General features: G+C 38.3%; 2 protein-coding genes across 2 annotated transcripts in view; one reads left to right on the top strand and one right to left on the bottom strand.

Moving 5' to 3' along the window:
• Window positions 1-2,829: 2,829 nt before the first annotated feature.
• HAT1 (histone acetyltransferase 1) lies at window positions 2,830-20,348 on the bottom strand (the record flags this gene model as incomplete). The annotated part of the gene is given in 12 exon segments (XM_079539355.1): window positions 2,830-2,997; window positions 5,014-5,127; window positions 6,419-6,570; window positions 8,951-9,057; window positions 9,395-9,499; window positions 10,000-10,121; window positions 10,374-10,553; window positions 14,880-15,000; window positions 16,050-16,125; window positions 18,456-18,527; window positions 19,996-20,231; window positions 20,233-20,348. Coding segments are annotated over 12 exon segments (1,569 nt in total).
• SLC25A12 (solute carrier family 25 member 12) overlaps window positions 20,347-20,626 on the top strand; it is a gene marked incomplete at its 5' end in the record, with an annotated part of 45,878 nt that continues 45,598 nt past the window's right edge. The window contains one exon of the mRNA XM_079538873.1: window positions 20,347-20,523. Coding sequence (XP_079394999.1) covers window positions 20,347-20,523 — 177 coding nt within the window. The remainder of the gene's footprint in view (window positions 20,524-20,626) is intronic.

Raw genomic sequence — 20,626 nt, 5'->3', positions numbered from 1 at the left:
CCTTTGAGCATATCTCTGTTCCCTTCTTCACAGACAGTCTTGCAGATTGTCTGACTTACATTGTCTCCATGCTGTCAGTGTTGATACTTTCTAAATGTAGAATCTCCATGTTTTTTTCCACCAGCATGGTACACAGGCCAATAGTAACATAAGCAAAAGTTGTGGGAAGGAAGACATAAAGCTGTGCTTTAAAACGTAGGGGTGAAAGCAGTCTATAAAAGGCTATGAAACAATGTTTTATTGCTATTAATACATTAAATCTTACCTGGAGCAATATGGAAATATGCTTCTAGTTTAAGCATAGCAATTGGATACTCCTGGGTTTGGGCTCAAACTGTTTAGACTTAGAGATTGTCTTAGAAGATTATTTAGTTCACAGCAGCTTTTGCCGGCCAAGCTGGTCGTTTTTGGGTGCTGTACTAATCACAAGTAGGTGTCCTTTCTTCAGCACTGGTATTTATCTGTTCCATGATGCTGAACCTGCAAAATGCATTAGCTCAGCAGGGAAGGAAAAGTTTGCTTGCCTTGGGAAATCTTGCTGAAATGTGTTCCAGAGAAGATAAGTAAAGTCAGGAGAGTTTATAAGTGCAGTGAGGCAGACTTAGATCACATCTATACAGTTGTGCCTTCCAGCGATACCTGAAGTTATTGGACCTCAATATATATCACCATTTGTTAGTGAACAGCAAGCATATAAGTGCAAAATGTAGAAAATTAGGCAAACTCTACCAAATTCTTACAGCTTTAAGGAATGCACAATGACAAGTTCACAGTCCCTATCACATTGAGCTCATTCAAAATGAAGATTTTATCTTTTCCATGAAACTATGAAGGTCTCAAAAACATGAACACCATCCAGTTTTGAGGATAACTAGAAGAAAAGCATCTAAACATAGAAGATGTTGAATGTGGAACACCTCCCTTATTGTCATACCACTTAGAAATAAAGAAACAAAAAAATCAACCCTGGATATCAAGCTCTTCCCATTGATCTATATTTCTTTTGTTTGATCTCTTCTGCTCAAAACGTGAAGAGGTCTTAAATGGAGCACGTACCCTGTATCTGAGGAATGTTTTCACTACTGCATGCTCTTTATCTACTAAAGAAAGAAAACAACGTACGTTTCTGCTCCTGGTATAAAGATCTTTTGCAGTGGTAAAAGGGAATTCTGAAATGCTACTCCCAAGGATTTGCCTTCATTTGTTATTACCTGAATTTCCTTCAGTTTGGGTGCAATTCTTGTATTTGCAGTGAACTTTGAAGAATGGAGATTTTTTTGTTTGCTCTTTGTTTCTCTAGACTCGAGAAGCAAGACTATTTTGAACATGGAAATCCAGGAATTGTTAGATCAATGATCCTTTTCACACGTGTTTGTAGGTCTAAAAGGAGGCTCATACAGCATCTGTAGTCTCATTTCTGGCAAAGCCCATTTCTGCAGGCTTTTAGCTCAAGGAACAAAGAACATGGTAAACTTATTTAAACGAGTAGTTTGAGTACTAGTATATGTATTGTTTATCTTTTTAAGTTGTAGGAAGATTTGAGTGATGGGGAGGCCAGCCCATCCCTATGATATTCCCTCCAGAGATATAAGCCAATATAGTGGCAGCTAGTATGTTCTGCATGAGTGGGACTTAAATCTGTCCTGTTCTGTGTAATAGCCTTCTATTTCAACTAATTGCACAGACCTCCTAGTCTCACAGTTTCAAATACTTCCAACTTTGTGGCTTACAGCCTTTTGTAAGTGAAACATTTTAATAGAACTTGTGGTTTGATTTCAGTCTTTCTGGTTGTTGAAGGAAGGACTAGCAATGTAAAAATCAATACATATGGGGCTTTGAGCAGCTTGGTCTAGAGGGAGATGTCCCTGCCTATAGCAGGAGGGTTGAAACTAGGTGATCTTAGAGGTCCATTCCAACCCCAACCATTCTGTGATTCTATGATTAATAAGTGTAATAGTTTCTGACACTACAGTAGATGAACCACATATCATAAGATATCCTAGGCAGAAGAGTGAAAATTCTAAAAAGAATATATTTGAATTCACAAAGTAAGGGAACTATATAAAAGCACTGGCTTCCATCAGATTTGTAAGTTTCTTACATTAGCTAAGGAAAGTGTTTTTGGAATCAATACAAAGCCTTGTTTGCTTCTCCAATTGTAAAGTATTTTTTCTTAAACATGAACCTGTGAATTCATGGAGGTGTGGCTGGTAAAAAAAAAAAGGATGGTAAAACAAAAAAATATGCCTAAGACTACCCCCTGTAGAATCTGAAGTAGATCAGGTCCTAATAGCTGGTGGCAGCAGGATCCTCTTCTCAGAACACGTAAAGAGCCTGTACTCCAGATGCATGCCAGTCAGTCCAAAGAACTAGTCTTGTAACTTGTTCATGTGGCTGAAGAATGCCCAGGCTTAAATAGTATTACTGTAGGGCCCAAATGAAACAGTCTGAGGAGGATGAAGTTAGGAGAAATTTAGAACAGTTGCAGTATAAATATATACAATCATGTACTAACTTGCTACTTGGATATCTGTTAAGTCCTGAGGCAAAACAGAAAGGTTAAAAAATTCAAACAATTTATGTGTTATTGATCTGAGAATCTACAGTTTATTTCAGCAATAAGTGCTCCCAAACTTGAAGAACAACATTTTTAAATCTACAGCACTAAAATAGAAAATATTCAAAATGCACAGAAACACAATGCACCCTTAATGTGATTAAAACGTCACAAGGTTGGTTGGTTTTTTTTTGTTGCAGTTAAGTGGCAATTAAGGATGTGCTTCATAACACTGTGCAGAAATCTGCAAGTTTCCTGTACAGGTCAAATCCTCATGCTTGCGCAAGTCGTTCTAGGACTCTTCGGTAATCCGAAACAAGTTGCTGGAAGCTCTCTTCTAACTGTTCATGTTGCATGTTTAGGTCTATTTGGTTCAACTGATTTGTCAGCTCCTCTGGTCTTAAGCACCTTCTCATCTTGGCAAGTTCTCTCTGCTTTTTCTAAGCAATTAAATAAACAGTAATTTGAACATAAGGAACAGTGAAGAGTACAGTATTTTACTGAATTTATTCCATTTCAATATCTAGGTCTTTACGAAGTCCCTAGTGCTTTAAAAAATAATAAAAACAAAGAAAAATCCACTAACAGTTTAACTAGGAAACCTCTTCTGTTAAAGCTCCACAGTTTCTGTATTACCAATTATCTGGCAAGCTGAAGACTCATTTCAAAATTTTTCTGTATTTCTGCAACAGTCAGGAAATAGCTCTAAGATGCAGGACCACTGTTAATAGTGGAAGATATTAAGAATTTAGAATTGTACTGTACCTGTACAATACAATTCAAATGAAGTTATCAAGTGCTTTATAAAAGAGTTGTGTTTACATGACACAAGCATTAAAAGTGCTGTAATATTGCCAATTCTTTATAAAAGGTTGCTTTCTCTCCCAAATTACTACATATTGAGAGTTCAGCTGCAGTTCTGGCAAGTTTTATTCTATTTTTTTAAAAACAGGAGCATAAGATTTTTTTGTGAAACTGTTAAAAATTAGCATGTAAGCCATTCACTAGGCAGAACAATGATAAACAAGATGACCATAGTTTAGAATATGAAACTTAAAACCTAAAAAAAAAAAAAAAAAAAAAATCAGGGAAAGGGCGCTGGCTGTTTTGATCAATCTTTAGAAGAGAACTGTGGTTGAAAAAGTGAAATATTTAAAGCAATAGAATACTCTAAAATTTTAGAAGACAAATATCATATCTAGCAGTACAATATCTGTAAAGTTTTTACTCAATGTATTTATTACATGCAAAGACTAAAGTGAAAACAATTATTAGAAGCACTAGATTTGAAGCTGCTTATGGCATTTTAGATTTCCTCCAAATATTAAGCTGAATTACATGCTGAGGACATCTGACAGTCCTGTTGGATGAAAAATCAAGGCCTTATTTGTAGTGGACAGCGAGTGAAATTTAGTAAATGAGACAAGACACTCACAAAAGAGAATAGAAAGTGTTTTGATTAGGATCCTGTCACTCAGCATGACACGGTGTTATCTCCAGATCAGCCAAGTGTTTAATGCAGCGCTGAGTTCTCATTTCTGCTAACAGACCCCCTAAGTCCAACATGAGTACAATCAAAGTTCTGCTATTTTGGTATAACAGGATAAGTGCTGCTTTAGGGAGGCTTGCAAGCTAATCAAGATACTTCTGATACTTTGTGAAACTTTTCCAACCAGGTTTTGGGTTGCTTGGTGATTATTTAATTGCAGAGTAGCTAACATGCTAGTTACAGCAATGAACCTAGGCTTGTGGGTTTTTGCAATCAATATAGAGACTCATGTCATTAGCAACTAGGAGATACATACATACACTATATATACACATACATATACACACACCCACTCCTAATCTTAGAGGATCGGTTAATGCAGCATGTAGCAAGTAGATCCTCAAAAGCATATTGGGCAGGAAATAAGAAAGCAACTCTGCACTAAGTTGAGTATTTGATTCAACTTCACTGTTGAGATCATATCCCATCTACAGGGAGTACTGTACAGACATGGCTAGGTTACCAAGCTGCTCTGTTAGACCTAGTTAATGAGCAGAACAGGAGTCTAAACTATACCTAGTTTTCTAGTGTAAATATATAGCATTTAACCCTCACTTCTAACTTTGTGGTTTATGTATTTAAGATACTCTCAATCTTTCCAAGAAAGTGACTTCCCTCCCCTCTCCCTTCCCTTTGCTCTAACTGGATTTAATGCCACTTGTAGCTAGGTACTGTAAGGGTAATAAATTTCTGCTGGAATTGGGCAAGTAACAGGAGTCAAACAAGATCTTTGGTACAGCCACGAATGAATGTTCTCTGCATCTGTGTATGTCAGCTGAATGCTGCATAACTAATAGTAGTTGATTGGCAACATAATTGGCATCAACTACATTTATGGAAATGGAAGTAAAATCAGGTATAATTAGCCTTGAAATAACTATTAAATGATACATAAGTCATATACCTTATAGGGGCCAATCAGCCTTCTTTTAACATCCAACCGGTAGCTTCTGGATTGTTCTGCATCACCCATATCTGTTGCACGCAATCGGAGAATTTCATAAACTCTCCTTGTGTGTTGCTAGTGAACAAAAAGGAGAATAAAGAACATGTCTGAGTAAAGAGGTCATTCAGCAGTAGTATCACAGTATTTCTCCACTTTAAGTAACTCCTCAGCTTATTAGATATCAGTCAGATACCAACAAAGCCTCAACCAGCCTGATCCTCCTTAGCAGTGGGTTAAATGAACAAATGTTCTAGTTACTCCTCAAAAAATAATTTATTCCAGTACAGCTAGTGTGTAATCTCTCAAAATGTTGCAGTGTCTGTGAAGGTGCTTCAAGGATCTGCTATAAATGAATGGCAGAAAGTCCAGAAGTCAGAGTCCAGAAGTAATCCAAAGAACTGAAGAACTGGAACTAGAGTAACATTAAGCAATTAATTACTACATAGTACCTCCTGTACTAATATTAATAATCTTGACATACTTATTGCTCTTCACAAGGTCCTCTGGAAATGCTAGAAATGAGAATGAAAGAATATTTAAATGTTTCTTTTTACTAGGAAGATAACAAAGAAATCAGTATATGGAAAATTGAAGTGACTTTGGAACACTGATCAGCAACTATGACATCTGGAAAGGAAACAGATTGATGTTTCTACTGTATTACTATGAACTGTTATAACGCTTAAACTGAACTTAAGATCAACTACTCCTTTGCTGAGCAACAGGGTTAAAAATAAAATGGTTTGCTATACTAATCCATCTTTAGGTTCTATTAAAAAATAAACTTAATTATCCTTTTAGGTGTAACATCTCAGGTACAGAAGGCTGCAGGTTTACTTCTCTTATACAAACAATAACATTTCAATGAATATATTTGAATAAGGTTTTTCCTCTGCAATCCTCATTCAACACTTTCATAAAAAACACATTCATGTATTTTTAAATGAAGAGCTTACTAATGAGTTTAATCACTTGGACAATTATCTGTTTAATTGTTCAATTTAACGGTTTAGTCCTTCAAACATTTAGAGCTGCCTCAGTAGCAATGCTAGCATTACTACCTTAGTATTCTGTGTTCTCAGAACAACAGTGGCTATTTATATAGATATACCTGAAGAGATGGAAACTGACACTTGAAATTGGAATATTTCAAGTTTTCCAATTTCCAATTCAATTGGAATACATCAACAGCATTAGATGGAAAACAAGAAGGCATTTACTTAAAATCTTAAGCAATTTCTTCACTTTCAGATACACTGTAGAAATCTGTTGAAATAAACCACAGTATGTAAACTCCAAGTCTCCACCCCTACGTTGTACTAGCTTGATAAGAATAGGTCCAACTACCACTGTTCAGATTTAATACCTTATTTATTTTCAGCTTCTGTTGAGCTTCCATTACCATTTCTTGGCTGAAGCCTTGCATTAACTTTCCTGGGGAAAAGCAAAGCAAGTCTTGACAGAGCTTTACAAGAACAAAGTCTCTTAGCTTTATGTAGTTTTCAGATGGATCTTCAGCTAGAAAAAAAATTATAAGAGCACATAGTTAATATACGAATTATTTGTTTCTTCATTTCTGGTATGCAATTACAAGAGCTGTGGAAGACGAGACCAGATACAACATTCATCATGTATAAATAGCTGTGCTTAATCATAAGTACTGCTATCAAAGTTTTAAATGTATGACAATGTCAGTTAAATTGTACTGTGTACAGTATTACACGTGTTTCCAAGAGACTGACAAAACAAGTTGAATACAGTTCAAAACATAAACCCTTTTTTCTTGTATGTTCCCTCTATTCTATAGCAGATCAAAGCATCGTAATTATTGTAAGACAAACTATGTGGATAAAGACTGAAATAAAAGCTGAAGGTAATTTGAAGTTACTTCCATCTTGCTTGAAACAGCAGCATTGCTATCGAAACTGTAGCTTTATAAAAAAAAAACAAACCAAAACAACAAAATCAAGAACTAGCTTCAGTGATCATCAACATAGTCCTATTTGCAACTTTGTTCCCACCTATGAACTACAGAGAAGGAAATGTTACAATGCTGCAAATAGACTTAATCACCGCTTTATAGTTTGGACAGGTTTACTACAAGTGAGGAGCAGGGTCATGCTCTACCCTACCTTTATTTTTCTGTTCAATTTATTGTTGAACAGCCTATATTCCAGCTGTGCTTTTTCATTCATTTTCTCCCCCTTTTCCTCAAGATGAGGACTATTTTATGTAGTTGACATTTGCGGTTTAAGAGTGATCAAAAGCTAGTATGTTACGAAGAGAAAGGAATAGCATATAAGTTTTGGTCCTAGTATATGCAGCACTGCACAACCAGCAATTTGTTTTTTGGGTTGCAGACTGCCTAGGACTGCATCAGTAAAAAAGATTTGCACATGAGTGCAATAATCTTGTGTGGCAAAACTTACAGCACTTATTCTGCAAAAGAGACTGAAGAGGCTGTACTGAGATTCATTTGTTCTGCTCCTTTTCATTCAAATTAGTTAGAAGAAAGATGAGGCAGTTTCTGTATGGTAAGCACTACCAACATACATTTCACTTGTGTCAACTAGGATTATGAGTTACAGTTGGGACAAAGTATCCATTGCAAATGTTAAAGTCTGAAATACTTTATTTTTTTTAGGCATTAGTTTCTTTAAGGAAGTTGAAATTCTAATCATTCTGAAGAGAGGAAAGGCTTTACTTAACAACTTTAGTGGATATGTAAGTATGAATTTGGTCCATTATCAAGATTGCCAAGCCTGACTTTTTATCAGAATGACAATAAATTATCTTGCAGAAGTGTAAGATTACATAACTTCTGTGCCATGTAGAATATTGCAAGCTTCCTCCTGCTTTAATCCAAAAAGAGTTACTTTAGTGCAAATTTGCTGTTTGCTACAAATTTGCATTAAAGGCACTGAGCCATGAATGTGTCATATGATTTATGTAGTACTATATTTAAGACTGTTTATTCTCAGTTATAAAAGCTATGTAAAGCTTTGTAGTATTAGTGGAAAAAAAGGATAAAAATCACACAATGAATAAGACTTCCTACTGCATAAAGGAAGTTATGCTTCTTTAGGTTTCTATGAATTGGATTAAAATTACAAGGTAGATTACCCTGCGTTAGGATTATCCTGCAGTGATACTATGAAGAAAGCAAGTGTTGTAATGCATTTTAATTAGTTTTTTGGAGGGTAGAGGAATAGAAGGTCTTTCTCTTCTTTTTGAGATGAGGTCTTAGAAGACCTTAGATTAGTCAATTTATATTTTTAAACTGTATTTCTTCCTATATTGGACTTTAAACTACAGGACAGACGTCATGATTCTAACCATTTTAATGCTATATTTTTAAGATGTGTGTACCCTCTCCCCCCCACCATTCTTCCACTAAATTTTCACTTTCATGTATTTATTGGCTCATCTCTAACATGAGGGGTGCATTCAGTCAGTAGTGCATGCTCATGGAGCACAACTCCTGTGCAGATTTTTGTCTGTTGACTTTTGGCTTACATACGTGTTAAAACACTATTTCAGATTTTTCTCAGTTTTGAGTTTTGGCTAATAGGAACTAGTTGAACAAGGAATCTGACAAAGCTTGATCTCCTGACAAACTCAGCTGTATATCTCACAATAAAATGGCTAATTAACTGGTAATCCATGCATGCTAGGGATTGAATTTTCCTGGTGTGCTGTTCTCTAAGTAGAGGATTTAAGGAGCTACATTATATACAGTTCTTCTGTAAAATAGGGCACTGTTAATCCTGAACTGAGCTGAAGCTAAACCTTCAAAAGGCCATTTAATTCTAACAAGTGAACATAAAAGCTGGCTTGTGGGCTAGCAGTGTCTGAATGTGACCAAACAGGTGAAATGAGTTAGAAATTTAACGTATACCTGTTATATCAAGTACTGTAGGAGAAGACATATAGTATCTATGAACTGTTTCGAGAAGCTGAGCACCATGGCCTTCTCCTTGGAATGGTGGCAAGATCAGCATCTGGCTACAGACAAAGGAATGTATTGATATTTCAGTTCAAATGCATGCTTTTGCAAACATTGCAGTGTAAAGGCATAAAAACTAAGTTTTTCTTAAAACACATGCATCAGTCTTAATGTTAAAACATAATTCTTACAGAATCTTAGAACTGCTAAATATTCAAAACTTGTGTGCAGTTCCCTCTGCTTCAAGAAGGGAACAATGAAATAAATCAGTGCGTAGCCAACTAATAATGGGGATTTTTTTAAAACAAATCAACACCATTATAAACAAGTATTGGGAACTTCAGCAGTTCCCTCTTCTGAAATAAAAGGCAAGGCACGAGTTACACCGCCAATTACCTTACACGTGGCCGGGTTTTGTCTGGGTACACATAGTAATTATAGACTGTCATGTAGCCCACAGTCGCAAAGAGTGTAGCTCCATCCTTATTATACTTCTCAAATCTGCAGATAAAACAGAAAGCCAAGCAGGTCAATTACAGTCGCGCTCCCATGCAGTGTCCATTTTCTTTTCCATTCTCCAACTGAATTTTCAGTGTCAGCAAGCTACTCTGTGAGGGCCCAATGGGTACACCTGCTATGTTCTGAATGTACAATTCACTTAATTGGTGTGCAGCAACTTGGATAAATCAGACCTCTTTACAGCACTTCAGTGCACTTGCCTATTATAAAGATGAATAGGTGGCAAGTAAAAGAAAACACAGGCAAAGCTCATTTTACTGTTTAAGCCTACATTCAGGGCTCTAACGGACAACAGCATTTAATTCAGCTCTATTCTCAAGGTTCCCCAAAGTATAATGGAGGAAAACTCAAGCCTGATAAACAATGGTTTTTCTTTCCTGGGAAAAATATCATTATACTGCTCCAATAATTGGCCAGCCACAATTAAAATGCAGGCTTTGTGGAGGTAATAAGGTCCACTGTTGCTTTAGAACTGTACTTACACTATAAAGTAGTTCCATCTTTCATCATCTACATCAATAAAGCTAGCAGTTTCAATAAACCACATCAAGAATGTCTGAAGCCTTTCATGATATTCTCGAAAGCCTGGACACGTCATGTCAGCCTAGGGAAAAAGCCAGGAGAAGTCAGGTGAAACCTATCACAGATGCAAAAGGAAAAAAAAAAAAATCTGCAAAACCTAATTACTTCCCCCCATACAAAAAAAAAAAAGCATGCTTCTAACCAATAAGTTGGTCAAATGATAATATTTATATATGTATATGTAAATATATATATGTTGAACGTTACAGAAGGTGCCTCGCTGCAAAATAAACTTTAATTTGCTTGCTTATGAAGTTTCACTTATTTTTCATACCTTATATATCTGATATGCAATGTCTTCACCAGCTTCCTCATTATGAACAGAATATGTGTGTAGCAGCATTCCAAAGGGCTTAAAGTTGACCTCCTTTTCCAACAGAGAGACAAAGTCATCTGTATTTGTACAAAAGCCAGGAGGAATAATTTCTCTAATTTTACTTTCAACATCATCTGCCTGGGGAATACAAAACAGGGCGGGATCAGCAGAAGATTAAAAAGACAGCAAAGTCATCATTTTGCTATTATAGATGAATATAAAAAGGAATGCTATGGCCTATCAGTAACTTTAAAAAAGACAAATATTCCTGTTGTTCAGACCTTTGAGCAGATAAAGATAACTGAAGAGACACAAAAGGGTCAGTCGAGCCATTATCAGTATTCAAAAGCTAGTAGTTACAACATAAATAAGTTCCTGAACATGTTCACATTTAGTGACTGTTAATTTGTCTAAGCAAAATCGAAGAGGGTTGATAACTATTCTAATAAAAATTCAGTGTGAAGGAACACAAGGAATACCAGCAAGATAAGGAAGGAAGCTGTGGATTCAATCAAGAGCTAGGAACAATATTCTTGTTTTCCTAGTTCGTTGGATGAAACATTAGTTTCTGAAAAATGCAATAAAATTGGTAGCTCAGGCTTTTCATCCAGCAAACCTCTGTGACCATGCTGCACACAGTCTTGTGGAACTGGGATTCCCAAACAAACACCATAACTGGTATTAGGTGGTACGGAACTGAGTGGAGAAAAAGGAACAAAGACTAAAAAATGGTAGCTCCCAAACAAGAAAGTGACAGCTAGCACCACTCTTGCACCCTTATGTGTCTGTGCTGGAAATGCTTGCTTGTACTCTAATCAAAGAATATTTTGAAAACAAAGCTGACAAAATAAAAAACACAATTTAGAAATATGGTTAATAATTCTGACGTGTAAAATTTAACTTAGCAGAGAGGGAAGAAATATTCTGACACCAACATTAAATTCAGAGATCAAAATTACCCTTTTCAGTTAACCAAACTGAAAGTTACAGACTATCAGCTGAGCAGACTTCATAATCCTTTTCAGACCCCAAAAAGACCACTTGATTGAATACATTTACTACTTCTTTTTAACCATGAATATTTGATGAAGTTTCACAATAACGTATTACTGCTTCTCACCAGGCAATAAAACTTAATGAATTGGTCTCAACTTAACAAAACAGTACTCCTCAATACAGCCCCTAAAAGCCTGACATTACATTCAACAAAATGAGCTTACATTCAATTCAAACTTTCCTCTGGACAATGAATCCAGGTTTTTACTTAATGGAGTTTGCGGTGAGTTCAGCTGTAATGTTTGTATTGTATCTATTTCCACAAGGACTGACACAAGAACACTTTGTGTTAACTTACTAAGCAGCTCTTTCACACCGTTTATGTGCATGATGGGTATTAGTTTGAAACCAAGACCCTCGCTACTTAGCATTCAAAACAGGGAAATTAAGATGCTTAGAACAAAATACACTACAAAAGGCTAATACAACATGCTACTAATTCCTGTCCTTTCAACCATCCTTCCTTAAGTAGAGGCAATGCACCTGCAAATGAATAGCACTTCATCATTCAGTTACATTTTTAGTATAGAGAAAGATGGATGTGGTTCAGCACAAACAAGTTTTATTCTTAATGGTTTGGTACTACCAACATTTATATTTATATTTGTAGAGAGCACTATAAAGCGATTAAGATATAGCTCTACAATACTTGCTATAACAACGCAGTGAAAATGTCTACAGCCTTTACATCAATTTTGTTCTCAAAACAAAGGCCCCTTTCTGTTCATCTTCGAGCAATGGTAGCTTAATGTATTTGCTTTGCATTTCGTAATGTAACTGCGTAACAGAAAGTGAGCCATGTTTTGCTGAATCACTGAATTATATACGTTAACAAGAACGAGTATTTGTAAGAAGCACAGCATTTCAGAAATGCTCATCTTTCTTTCAGACTGCAAGTATATTTACACAGATCTTAATCCTGCCCTGGTGATGAAGTCAGAGGAAATCACTGCTAGTGACTTTCATTTTGCACATCTGCAAAAGATACGTAAAATAATCCACAATTAAAACAGGACTTCCAAGCACCAGTATGTATTACCTTCCTAAGGAAATCATATGAGATGAAGATAGGGAACACAGTAAGGACTTGTAACCTAACTTGTTTTGTAGTAGGACTAATTGAGCCATCAGGATCTCTTTGTACATTACGTTTGGCTCTGGATAATATTAATATAATTATACTAATAGGCAGTTACCACATTTGTGTATATTTTCATGCTATTTCAAAGTGGTGTGTTCACTTAAAAGTTACCATAGAAATACGTTTGAAAGCTGAGCTTTTCTACCAATTATAAATATTAACGCCAGTGAGGAGCAGTGGAATCATCTGCAGTGTTAAAGTATATCCAATATTAAAATTGCACTTTCATTAACTTGAGTTAAAACAAATATATCAGACCAGCTGCAAAGCACGATAACACGTGGATAGTAAAGATTGTTTCAGAGGTTAGTGAAATACTTTCCCTCACTCCATCATGAAAACTGGAAGAAAAGGAAGCTACTTGTACAGCTGCAAATCTGAAAGCAGCTAGCAATTCAGAGGTCAATGCTATTCGTATTTATACCAGAAGAAAGCAGCCTCTCTACAGATGTTTAAAAGAATTGACGCCACCCAATGGATAAATTCTGTCTATTTTCATTAAATGAAGTGCCAAAGAAGAACATACATCTGTTCAAAATATGACAAGACTTCGCTGAGCCTTCCCCACTAGTGCAGTATATAGAAGCATCTTCATAGAGAACATATTAAGATGCATAAATATGCCTGGTTAAGAGACCTTGGAAAAACAGTTAATACTATGGGGTCAAATGGTCTGCGTGGGCTTTTAGATACAAAATGCAAGAGTATGAATAACTAAACAGCATTAAAGCTCAATTCTCACTTGTAACCAGTTTGTTCAAAGCAGAGACTTACGTCCTTTCCTGAACACCATTTATTTGAAGCACAAAGATTATCTGTCATGCATAGCGTTTACAGTTCATGCATTAATATGATTAACCCAAATGACCTAAGCAACTAAACAGTTAGCTTAGAAAAGTAAATGGCAATACGCATTTAAATTAACACTGTGCTTATTTTAATCTCTGCAAATTGTTAATATTTTAAGGTAGTTAAACAGCAAATATAAATGGCAGAACAAGTCTGGCTGCTGTATCTTTTTTTCCCCCTGCAGTAGATCAGATATAGTCACATGAGCAGCTTATTAGGACACACAGTCTGTTAGTGATATCACAGGAAGCACAGTGAAAGTTCTTCAGCCACAGCCTGCAGAAAACTATCTGGAAGCTAGCTCAAATGGATATTCTTTCTTGTCCCTATCACTCCATTATGCAATTGAAAAATAATTCAATAGAGGCAACACTGAGCCTGAAAGTAGGAAGGATTCTGAGCAATGGAAATAGTTGCAGTGTAAGCTTAGGGCTCATTTACCTTGTTTATACTTCCAGATAAGAAAAGTGGCTTTATTTGTGCGGAAAATAGCACGTCAATACAAATATGTTGAGGTGTGGATTCCCACTGTGACGTGATTTTGAAATTATGTTGGTGAAAGGCTGGAAGGAGAGGTGGTCTGTTTGATTTTAATATGGTTATCACTTAACCAACTGGCTTTCCTTTTTTCTTTACCTCTAAAAACCTTACAAACATTGAAGAACATGACCTTTCACTCTTAAGGTAGGCTGCCCTAGCCTCAGAAGTATTTCAGATGTCCAGGCACTTAGCCTGTTGAACTAACTATATTCTAACGCGGCTTCAGAACACAGAAACAAAAACCTGTACAACTAATTTAACACAGTCATTTCAATTTTTGTTTAGAAAGCCTTTTCCTTGAAAGCATTTAAATAAACTCTGACGAAATTGAAATATGAACTTTAAATCATAAAGATGTTTACTCTTGACAAGAATAGATTTCTTGGGCAAAGTAATTTGAAGTCAGTGCAAACGTACGACCACTTCACACTACAGAATATTGTGAAGATTCACCAATCACCTTATTAACAGCTCTTTTCAAAATAAATCATTTTTTCCTTGCCTATAACTAAGTAAATCTCAGATGATATTCAATTATGATATTCAATTTTCTTAATGCACCAGAATCTACTCCGAAAAATTCATTTTTCTTTCCTAATGTAGTCTCTTAAATATGAATTAAACCACTAGCTCTCCTGGAGACAGCTAGCATGAAAATAGACTTTTTTTTTTCATTTGGTACAATTTTGATGGCAGTAGTAGAGTCAAAAGAAAGAACAATGAGAAAACATATAAATAAGTTCTATGGTTTTTTTTCAGGTTAGCACAATAGGAAGCTTTATTTTTAATGTAACATGTTTGGAAGGGCAATAAGTAGCCCTAGAAGGTTTGTCCCCATAAAGCGTTCCCAATAAGTACAAGTTTGGCTCTGTCTTTACCTCCACACAGTCAAACTTCTCATTAACTTTAGATGTATATTCAATGCGGAAGAGAGTTGACAGGTTACCAGCAATATAGTATAAGAGAATCTTCAGTCCCTTGTAGCCAAAGGCAACTTCACTGAGGAAGGAAAAAAGCACAGTCAGACCTCTAAATGAGTTTCATTGCAAAATATTCAAACCACAGTATTTAAGACTTTAAATTCACATCCTCCTTTCAAGTGAGGTGTACTAAACCTTTTAATAGTGAAAGAGAATCAAGCTGGATGTATGCTATATAGACAGAGATAATGCCTTACATTGTTCTTATTAGTAAATTTGCTCCTCTAGGGAGAAACAGAACACATCCCTGAACTCAGTAAGACAGCAACTGTATATTTATAGCAATAACTCAAAGAATACTTGAAATAACTAATCTTGCATTTATCTTCATCATTGTCTTAAATTCACTAATATTAATACAAATTGATAAACAACGCTTACTAAAACTTAGTATAGCAGTGTAAAGTTTTGGAACATACTACTGCAAGCCATACTGTACAATATACCCAGATACAAGTCATAGCAACATGTTTCTAGTGAACAGTATTATTAGAATCAAGTTAAAAATAACTATGGAAGAGATGCTCTATTTATTTTAAATATTCTGAAAAAAAAAAATGTTTCCTGAATATAAACACTACATTTAAGTCTTAAGAATTTATTTTAAGGCAAAAAAAAAAAAAAAAAAGCAGAAACTATTGCATGGTGTATTGTTATTTTAAAAAAACCAAATAAATGGATATACTATTGACAGATGATTTTTGGTTTCGGCACTCATTACTGTGAAAGTTTTAATAAAGAACTATTAATTCTTGCAAATCTTATAATGATGACTTGAACACAATAGCAGCTGAAATGAGCAATTCTGACCATGCAATCCAGGCATTTTGTTCTCTGCAAGTACCTTTAAAATACCATGTAAAATGACTACAAGGCCAAAACTCCGGAGGCTAGGATTCAAAGCTATTATTTAACTATAAAATCACAAAACTGAAGTACTGCCATGTCACCTTACAATAGTTTGGTAGCATTATTTCTTTTTTCTTTTTATTTATTTATTTTTAAAGCAATTTGGAAACAAGATTCCCCTTAAGACCTATTAATTTGACTCTGAATAATTTAACTTACTCATCACCAAACACTTGATGGCTATACTCTGGATTAAATGTTGTGTTGTCATCCTCCAAATCCTCAGGAAAGCGAACTGAGAAGAAAAAAGAGCACAACCAAGTCATCAGCTTCTGTTTGTTCACACAGGAATTCTACGCTAGATGTCCACGCATTCTTTCACTATAAACAATTTCAGTTATGAACCTACGTTAGGCTGGCACACAAACAAAATAAAGACTGTGCAAATCAGATGCACGTTATTTCCTCAAATCAAATCAGTAAGCACAATAAAATGGAGAAATTGACACAGATGTATATGATTTCGTATGTATATCCTGAATGACTGACTTTCACTTCGCGGTGAACACTAAGGACACAGCCCAGCTGGATATTCTTACAGTAAGCAAGACCAATCATGTAATCAAAGCTTCCTTCTCATTTTGTCATTCTTTTCTCTCACATGCAGTTCAGAACGCTTCATTGTAGGGAGTCTTCACAGAATGATGAACAGAGAAATGTTTATGGGCATTAATATTCACATTACAATTTTGGAGAATTGGCATGGATACATACAAATCTAGACTAATATTGGTATTTTTACCAATATTACCAAGATAATCAGCAATTCTCCCACAACTTTTATTTTTCTTCAAACCCTTGGTGTTAGAGGTCTTTGCTAGTAACGAGAAAGCATTTGCTAAAGTAGCATCTATTCACACTCAGTAATGTAGCAAACAAGTATTTTATTCATGCTTACAGAGTTAGCAGTGGCTACTGCACAGTAACTGTGACTGAAGTTCTTCCATCACAAAATTTATGATTAGTGAGGGAAACCAGAAGTTAAAGTAGGATTTTCTAGGAAGACTTAGAGAAGACTGAAATACTTAATTCCCAGATATCCTCTCCATTCGTAGTTAAAATAACTACCTAAAATTGGAAGGGATATAATTCTTCATGTAGGTGTTAATGTGATTGTTCAGCCCCATGAATGAGGTATAGGTAGCTCAAGAAAACAGTTACATACTAATTTAGAATGAGTTACAAGTGCATGCAATGCTGTAGGACTTAACAGTGCTATTAAGTGTTCTTTTTTAATTAAGAAAATATAAAACTACAACCTCATTACTGTTTTACCCCAGTAGAACTGGGGATGAAGTAAAAAGGATTTTCCATTAATGAAGTTATTCAGGGAGTAAAATAAATGAAGAGTTTCTTAATAACAGGATGAAACTCAGCCCTCTCAAAAACAGATTCAGAAAGCAACACAGTTGAGACAAAGTATCAAGATTAAAAAAACAAAAACCAACCCCAAAACTTGGCTCTCAAAAAGAAGAAAGTAAACTGAAAATCTTAGGTGACGTGAGGTAATGGGAACAAGTAAAAAAGCAGTCTCTCTGAAAACTGATAGAGTGACTCCTCAAATGTCTTGATAAAATTTACTCAGATATATTCTATTACTTTTCATCCTTTCCTTCGGTTTTAGAAAGGCAGAAGAGGAAAATCAAAACATTAGATATATAGATTATATATAAATAGTCACAGAATGAGTATTTGAATAATTGTTTAAATAGAAATGATTCACAGGTTAGCAGCTCAAAGACATGTTTTGGTAAGAATAACATTTTGTCTCACAAGCCAATTATGCATTTAAAAGTCTAAGTTTTGCAGAACCAACTGTTAATAGGAGTTCTTCAGAGTGCTTAAAAAGTTGATTATTTTTAGTTTCTTAATAAGTGATGCTATTTGTACTGCTCAAGGAAACAAAATGCTGAAGGTTTGGAAAGATAAAAAAAACATAGCTGTATTACCTATTTTTCTCTTATTAATTACCAATACAAGTAAGTTTCAGATATAAGTCAGTCCAACAAGAGTTCAGTAATTCTGCTTGTATTCTGGATGTGGTAGTAAGCAAGTTTGCAAGTTAGCCATATGAAACAACAAACAGTTCTGAAAAATAGGGAGTAGCACTTCTATGTAGATTTTAAAGACTGTTGAAAATGGCTTGTGTTGTTTAGATGTTGAGGGAGAGGTGGAAAAAACAAACCAAAGAACACTTTCCAGTTTTATTTATTGTGTTTATCATTTCCTTGAAAGAAATATGACGCATACTTAAGACTATATCGTAGCAAAAGTTGTAGAGAAGAAGAAACTAAAAGAACATACTAATACCTCAAGAAGAACAAGGTGACATAATTCCAATGCACTCTAGTAACATAAATTGCTGATGTTATTATGCAGGTACAAGCCTGAGTTTCTGTAGCTGCATTTTCCTATTCTCAACACAATTGGACTATGTGTTCCTATTCTTGTGTCTGTATATTAGTAAGTACATATTATAACCTAGGTAGATTTCATTATAAGGATTTTAATATTAAATAGATGTTAAAATATTCTGAGCGCACAATAATTAAAAATTGACATTACCTAGTTTTAGCTGAATTGCTTCATTTGTGTTACATTTGTATTCAGCCAGTTTCTTCTCCATAGGAGTAAGTCCTAAAGAAAAAGAGTTTTTGAAGGAGTTTAGATATGTACAATCTGGGTCAGTCTAACTCATGGAAAGTATTTTTAAAAAGTTCTTAAGAACAGAAGAAACAACTTCATAACACTGACTTCATTTCAAAGCGCACCGTTCTTCCTGCAAGTTCTAGCTTTTCATTCTGCCTACTTTTTACATAAATCTGTTTTCTCATTATAAAGCATTTTCCAAAATATATGCAGATACCACATTTGAGTAAGAGTTAGTGCATTTCAGGTGTTCCTGAACTGTGGGAGGAATGCTACCAGCCATTATCTAGCCATTACTTTCCTTCCAGAGCAGATAGGAAGGAAGGAAATTACAGCTACCCTGTTTTGCGAAGTCTAATCCAGTGCACAAAACTTGTGTCACCTATCAACGTATTTTGCAAGCGCGTTAAACCCATTCTGCCTTTCAATTCTAGCAGCATTATCAGAAGTTCTTCCTCGCATTTCAAGTTACTCGGAATGAGGTTAGGCCGGAAACGCTATCAATAACCAGGCGGGCACAGAGCCGCACACGGCGCGGCACACGGCTCAGGTGCAGAGCAAATTCAAGGCAGCGGCCGCCCAGCCCACAACCCGACACCCAGGGCCCGAGCTCTTGCTCCGCTTCCTCTGCTGAGGATGTTAAGGCCACTGAGGGGCCCCTGCTCCCGTCTGCGGCCCGGCACAAACTCGGGCTCGGCCGAGGGGAGGGGCACCCTCCGCGCTCCGGGCGACGCTCTCCCTAAGAGAAGGCCGACGGCAACACCCCGCCCTGCTCCCCGCCGCCTCGCTCGCCAGCTGCAGGTGGGCCGCGAGCCGGCTGGGCCCGGCCTAGGACTCACCCGCCATTTCCCGGCGGCGGCGGCCGAGTCACCCGGGCAGAACGAATCAAGCCGCGCGCCCACTCGACGGAAATGAGAACAAGCGCACACACTTCCGCTTCCGCCCGCCCAAAAGCGGCGGAGAACCAGCGGCTGTGCTCGGCGAGGCTCGGGACTGCGCGCGCATGCCCGGCTGTATGTCGAAGACCGCGTTGTCCCCGTGGGAGCCTTTAAGGAGTACTCGTTTGCATAGCCCCGCCCTCAGGGCAGCCCGGTCGCGCGGTTGCTCCGATGCGGTGGGCGCGCGTAGAGCGTGCCTCGGGCTCGCGCCTGCCTCGGCGCCGGGCGTGCTCAGGGGCCCCGGGGGCGATCGCACTGAGCCGTCGGCGGCTTTGCCTCAGGGTCCGGACCGCCCCCCATGGAGCGCAGCGGCGGGGCGGCTGGTGCTCGCCGAGCAGGCAGGTTTCTTCAGAATCCCTTCTGTGAGCGCCGTAGCGACGCCGAGCTGCCCTCCGGCGGTCTGCGTTACCTCGCGGCCCGGAAGGTTCCGCTCAGTTTTACGGTCACACGAGCCGCTCCGACCCTCGCAGCCGTGAGGCGCCGTACGGCCGCGTGCCCGGCCGCTCCCTTGCCCTTACCCTGCCGCGCCGAGGGGCGCGGCCGAAGCGCCCTCCCATTTCCCTGGGCCGCGACAGACGCCGCCCGGAGTTCAACCCCCGACGGCGCGGGACTCGAGCGAGCGCCTCCCTCCCCCAGGCGGCGGCCCCACACCCCGTGGCGCGGAGGCGCGGAGCTGGGCAGGCGGCCGCTCGAGCCCGCCGGGCCCCGGCCGGCACCGCCCGCTCCGCAGCGGGATTTCGAGGCGCGGGGCCGCCGGGCGCCGCGGAGAGCCTGCCGGGCGGGGCGGGGCGGGGCCGGGCGCTGCCTCCCACGGCGGCGCGGCGGGTGGGTAGAAGCGCGCGGCTCCTCCTCCCGTTCGCCGGCGCAGCATGGCGGTCAAGGTGACTCCTCCGTCGTCGGGCGCGGGAGGAGGCGGGCGGCCGCTCCGTCAGCCCGGGGGGATGCGGGAGGAAGACGGCGGCGGCGGGGCGGCCGCGGAGAAGGGGCAGCGCTACCGGTCCTGCCTTCCCCTGCCGAGGGGGGAGCGGCGCGGGCCGAGGCCATTAGTCGGCGTGTGCGGGACGGAACAGTCGGGGCCCGGAGCTCCGCATCCTGAGGGACGGGGCGCGGCGCGCTGAGACGGCGGTCAGCGGTACCCGGCTGACCGGG

The sequence above is a fragment of the Tetrao urogallus genome (assembly GCF_951394365.1).
Source record: "Tetrao urogallus genome assembly, chromosome: 8".
NCBI classification, from domain to species: Eukaryota; Metazoa; Chordata; class Aves; order Galliformes; family Phasianidae; genus Tetrao; species Tetrao urogallus.
Note: the sequence above shows the minus strand (reverse complement) of the source record. Positions and strands in the feature narration are given on the sequence as shown.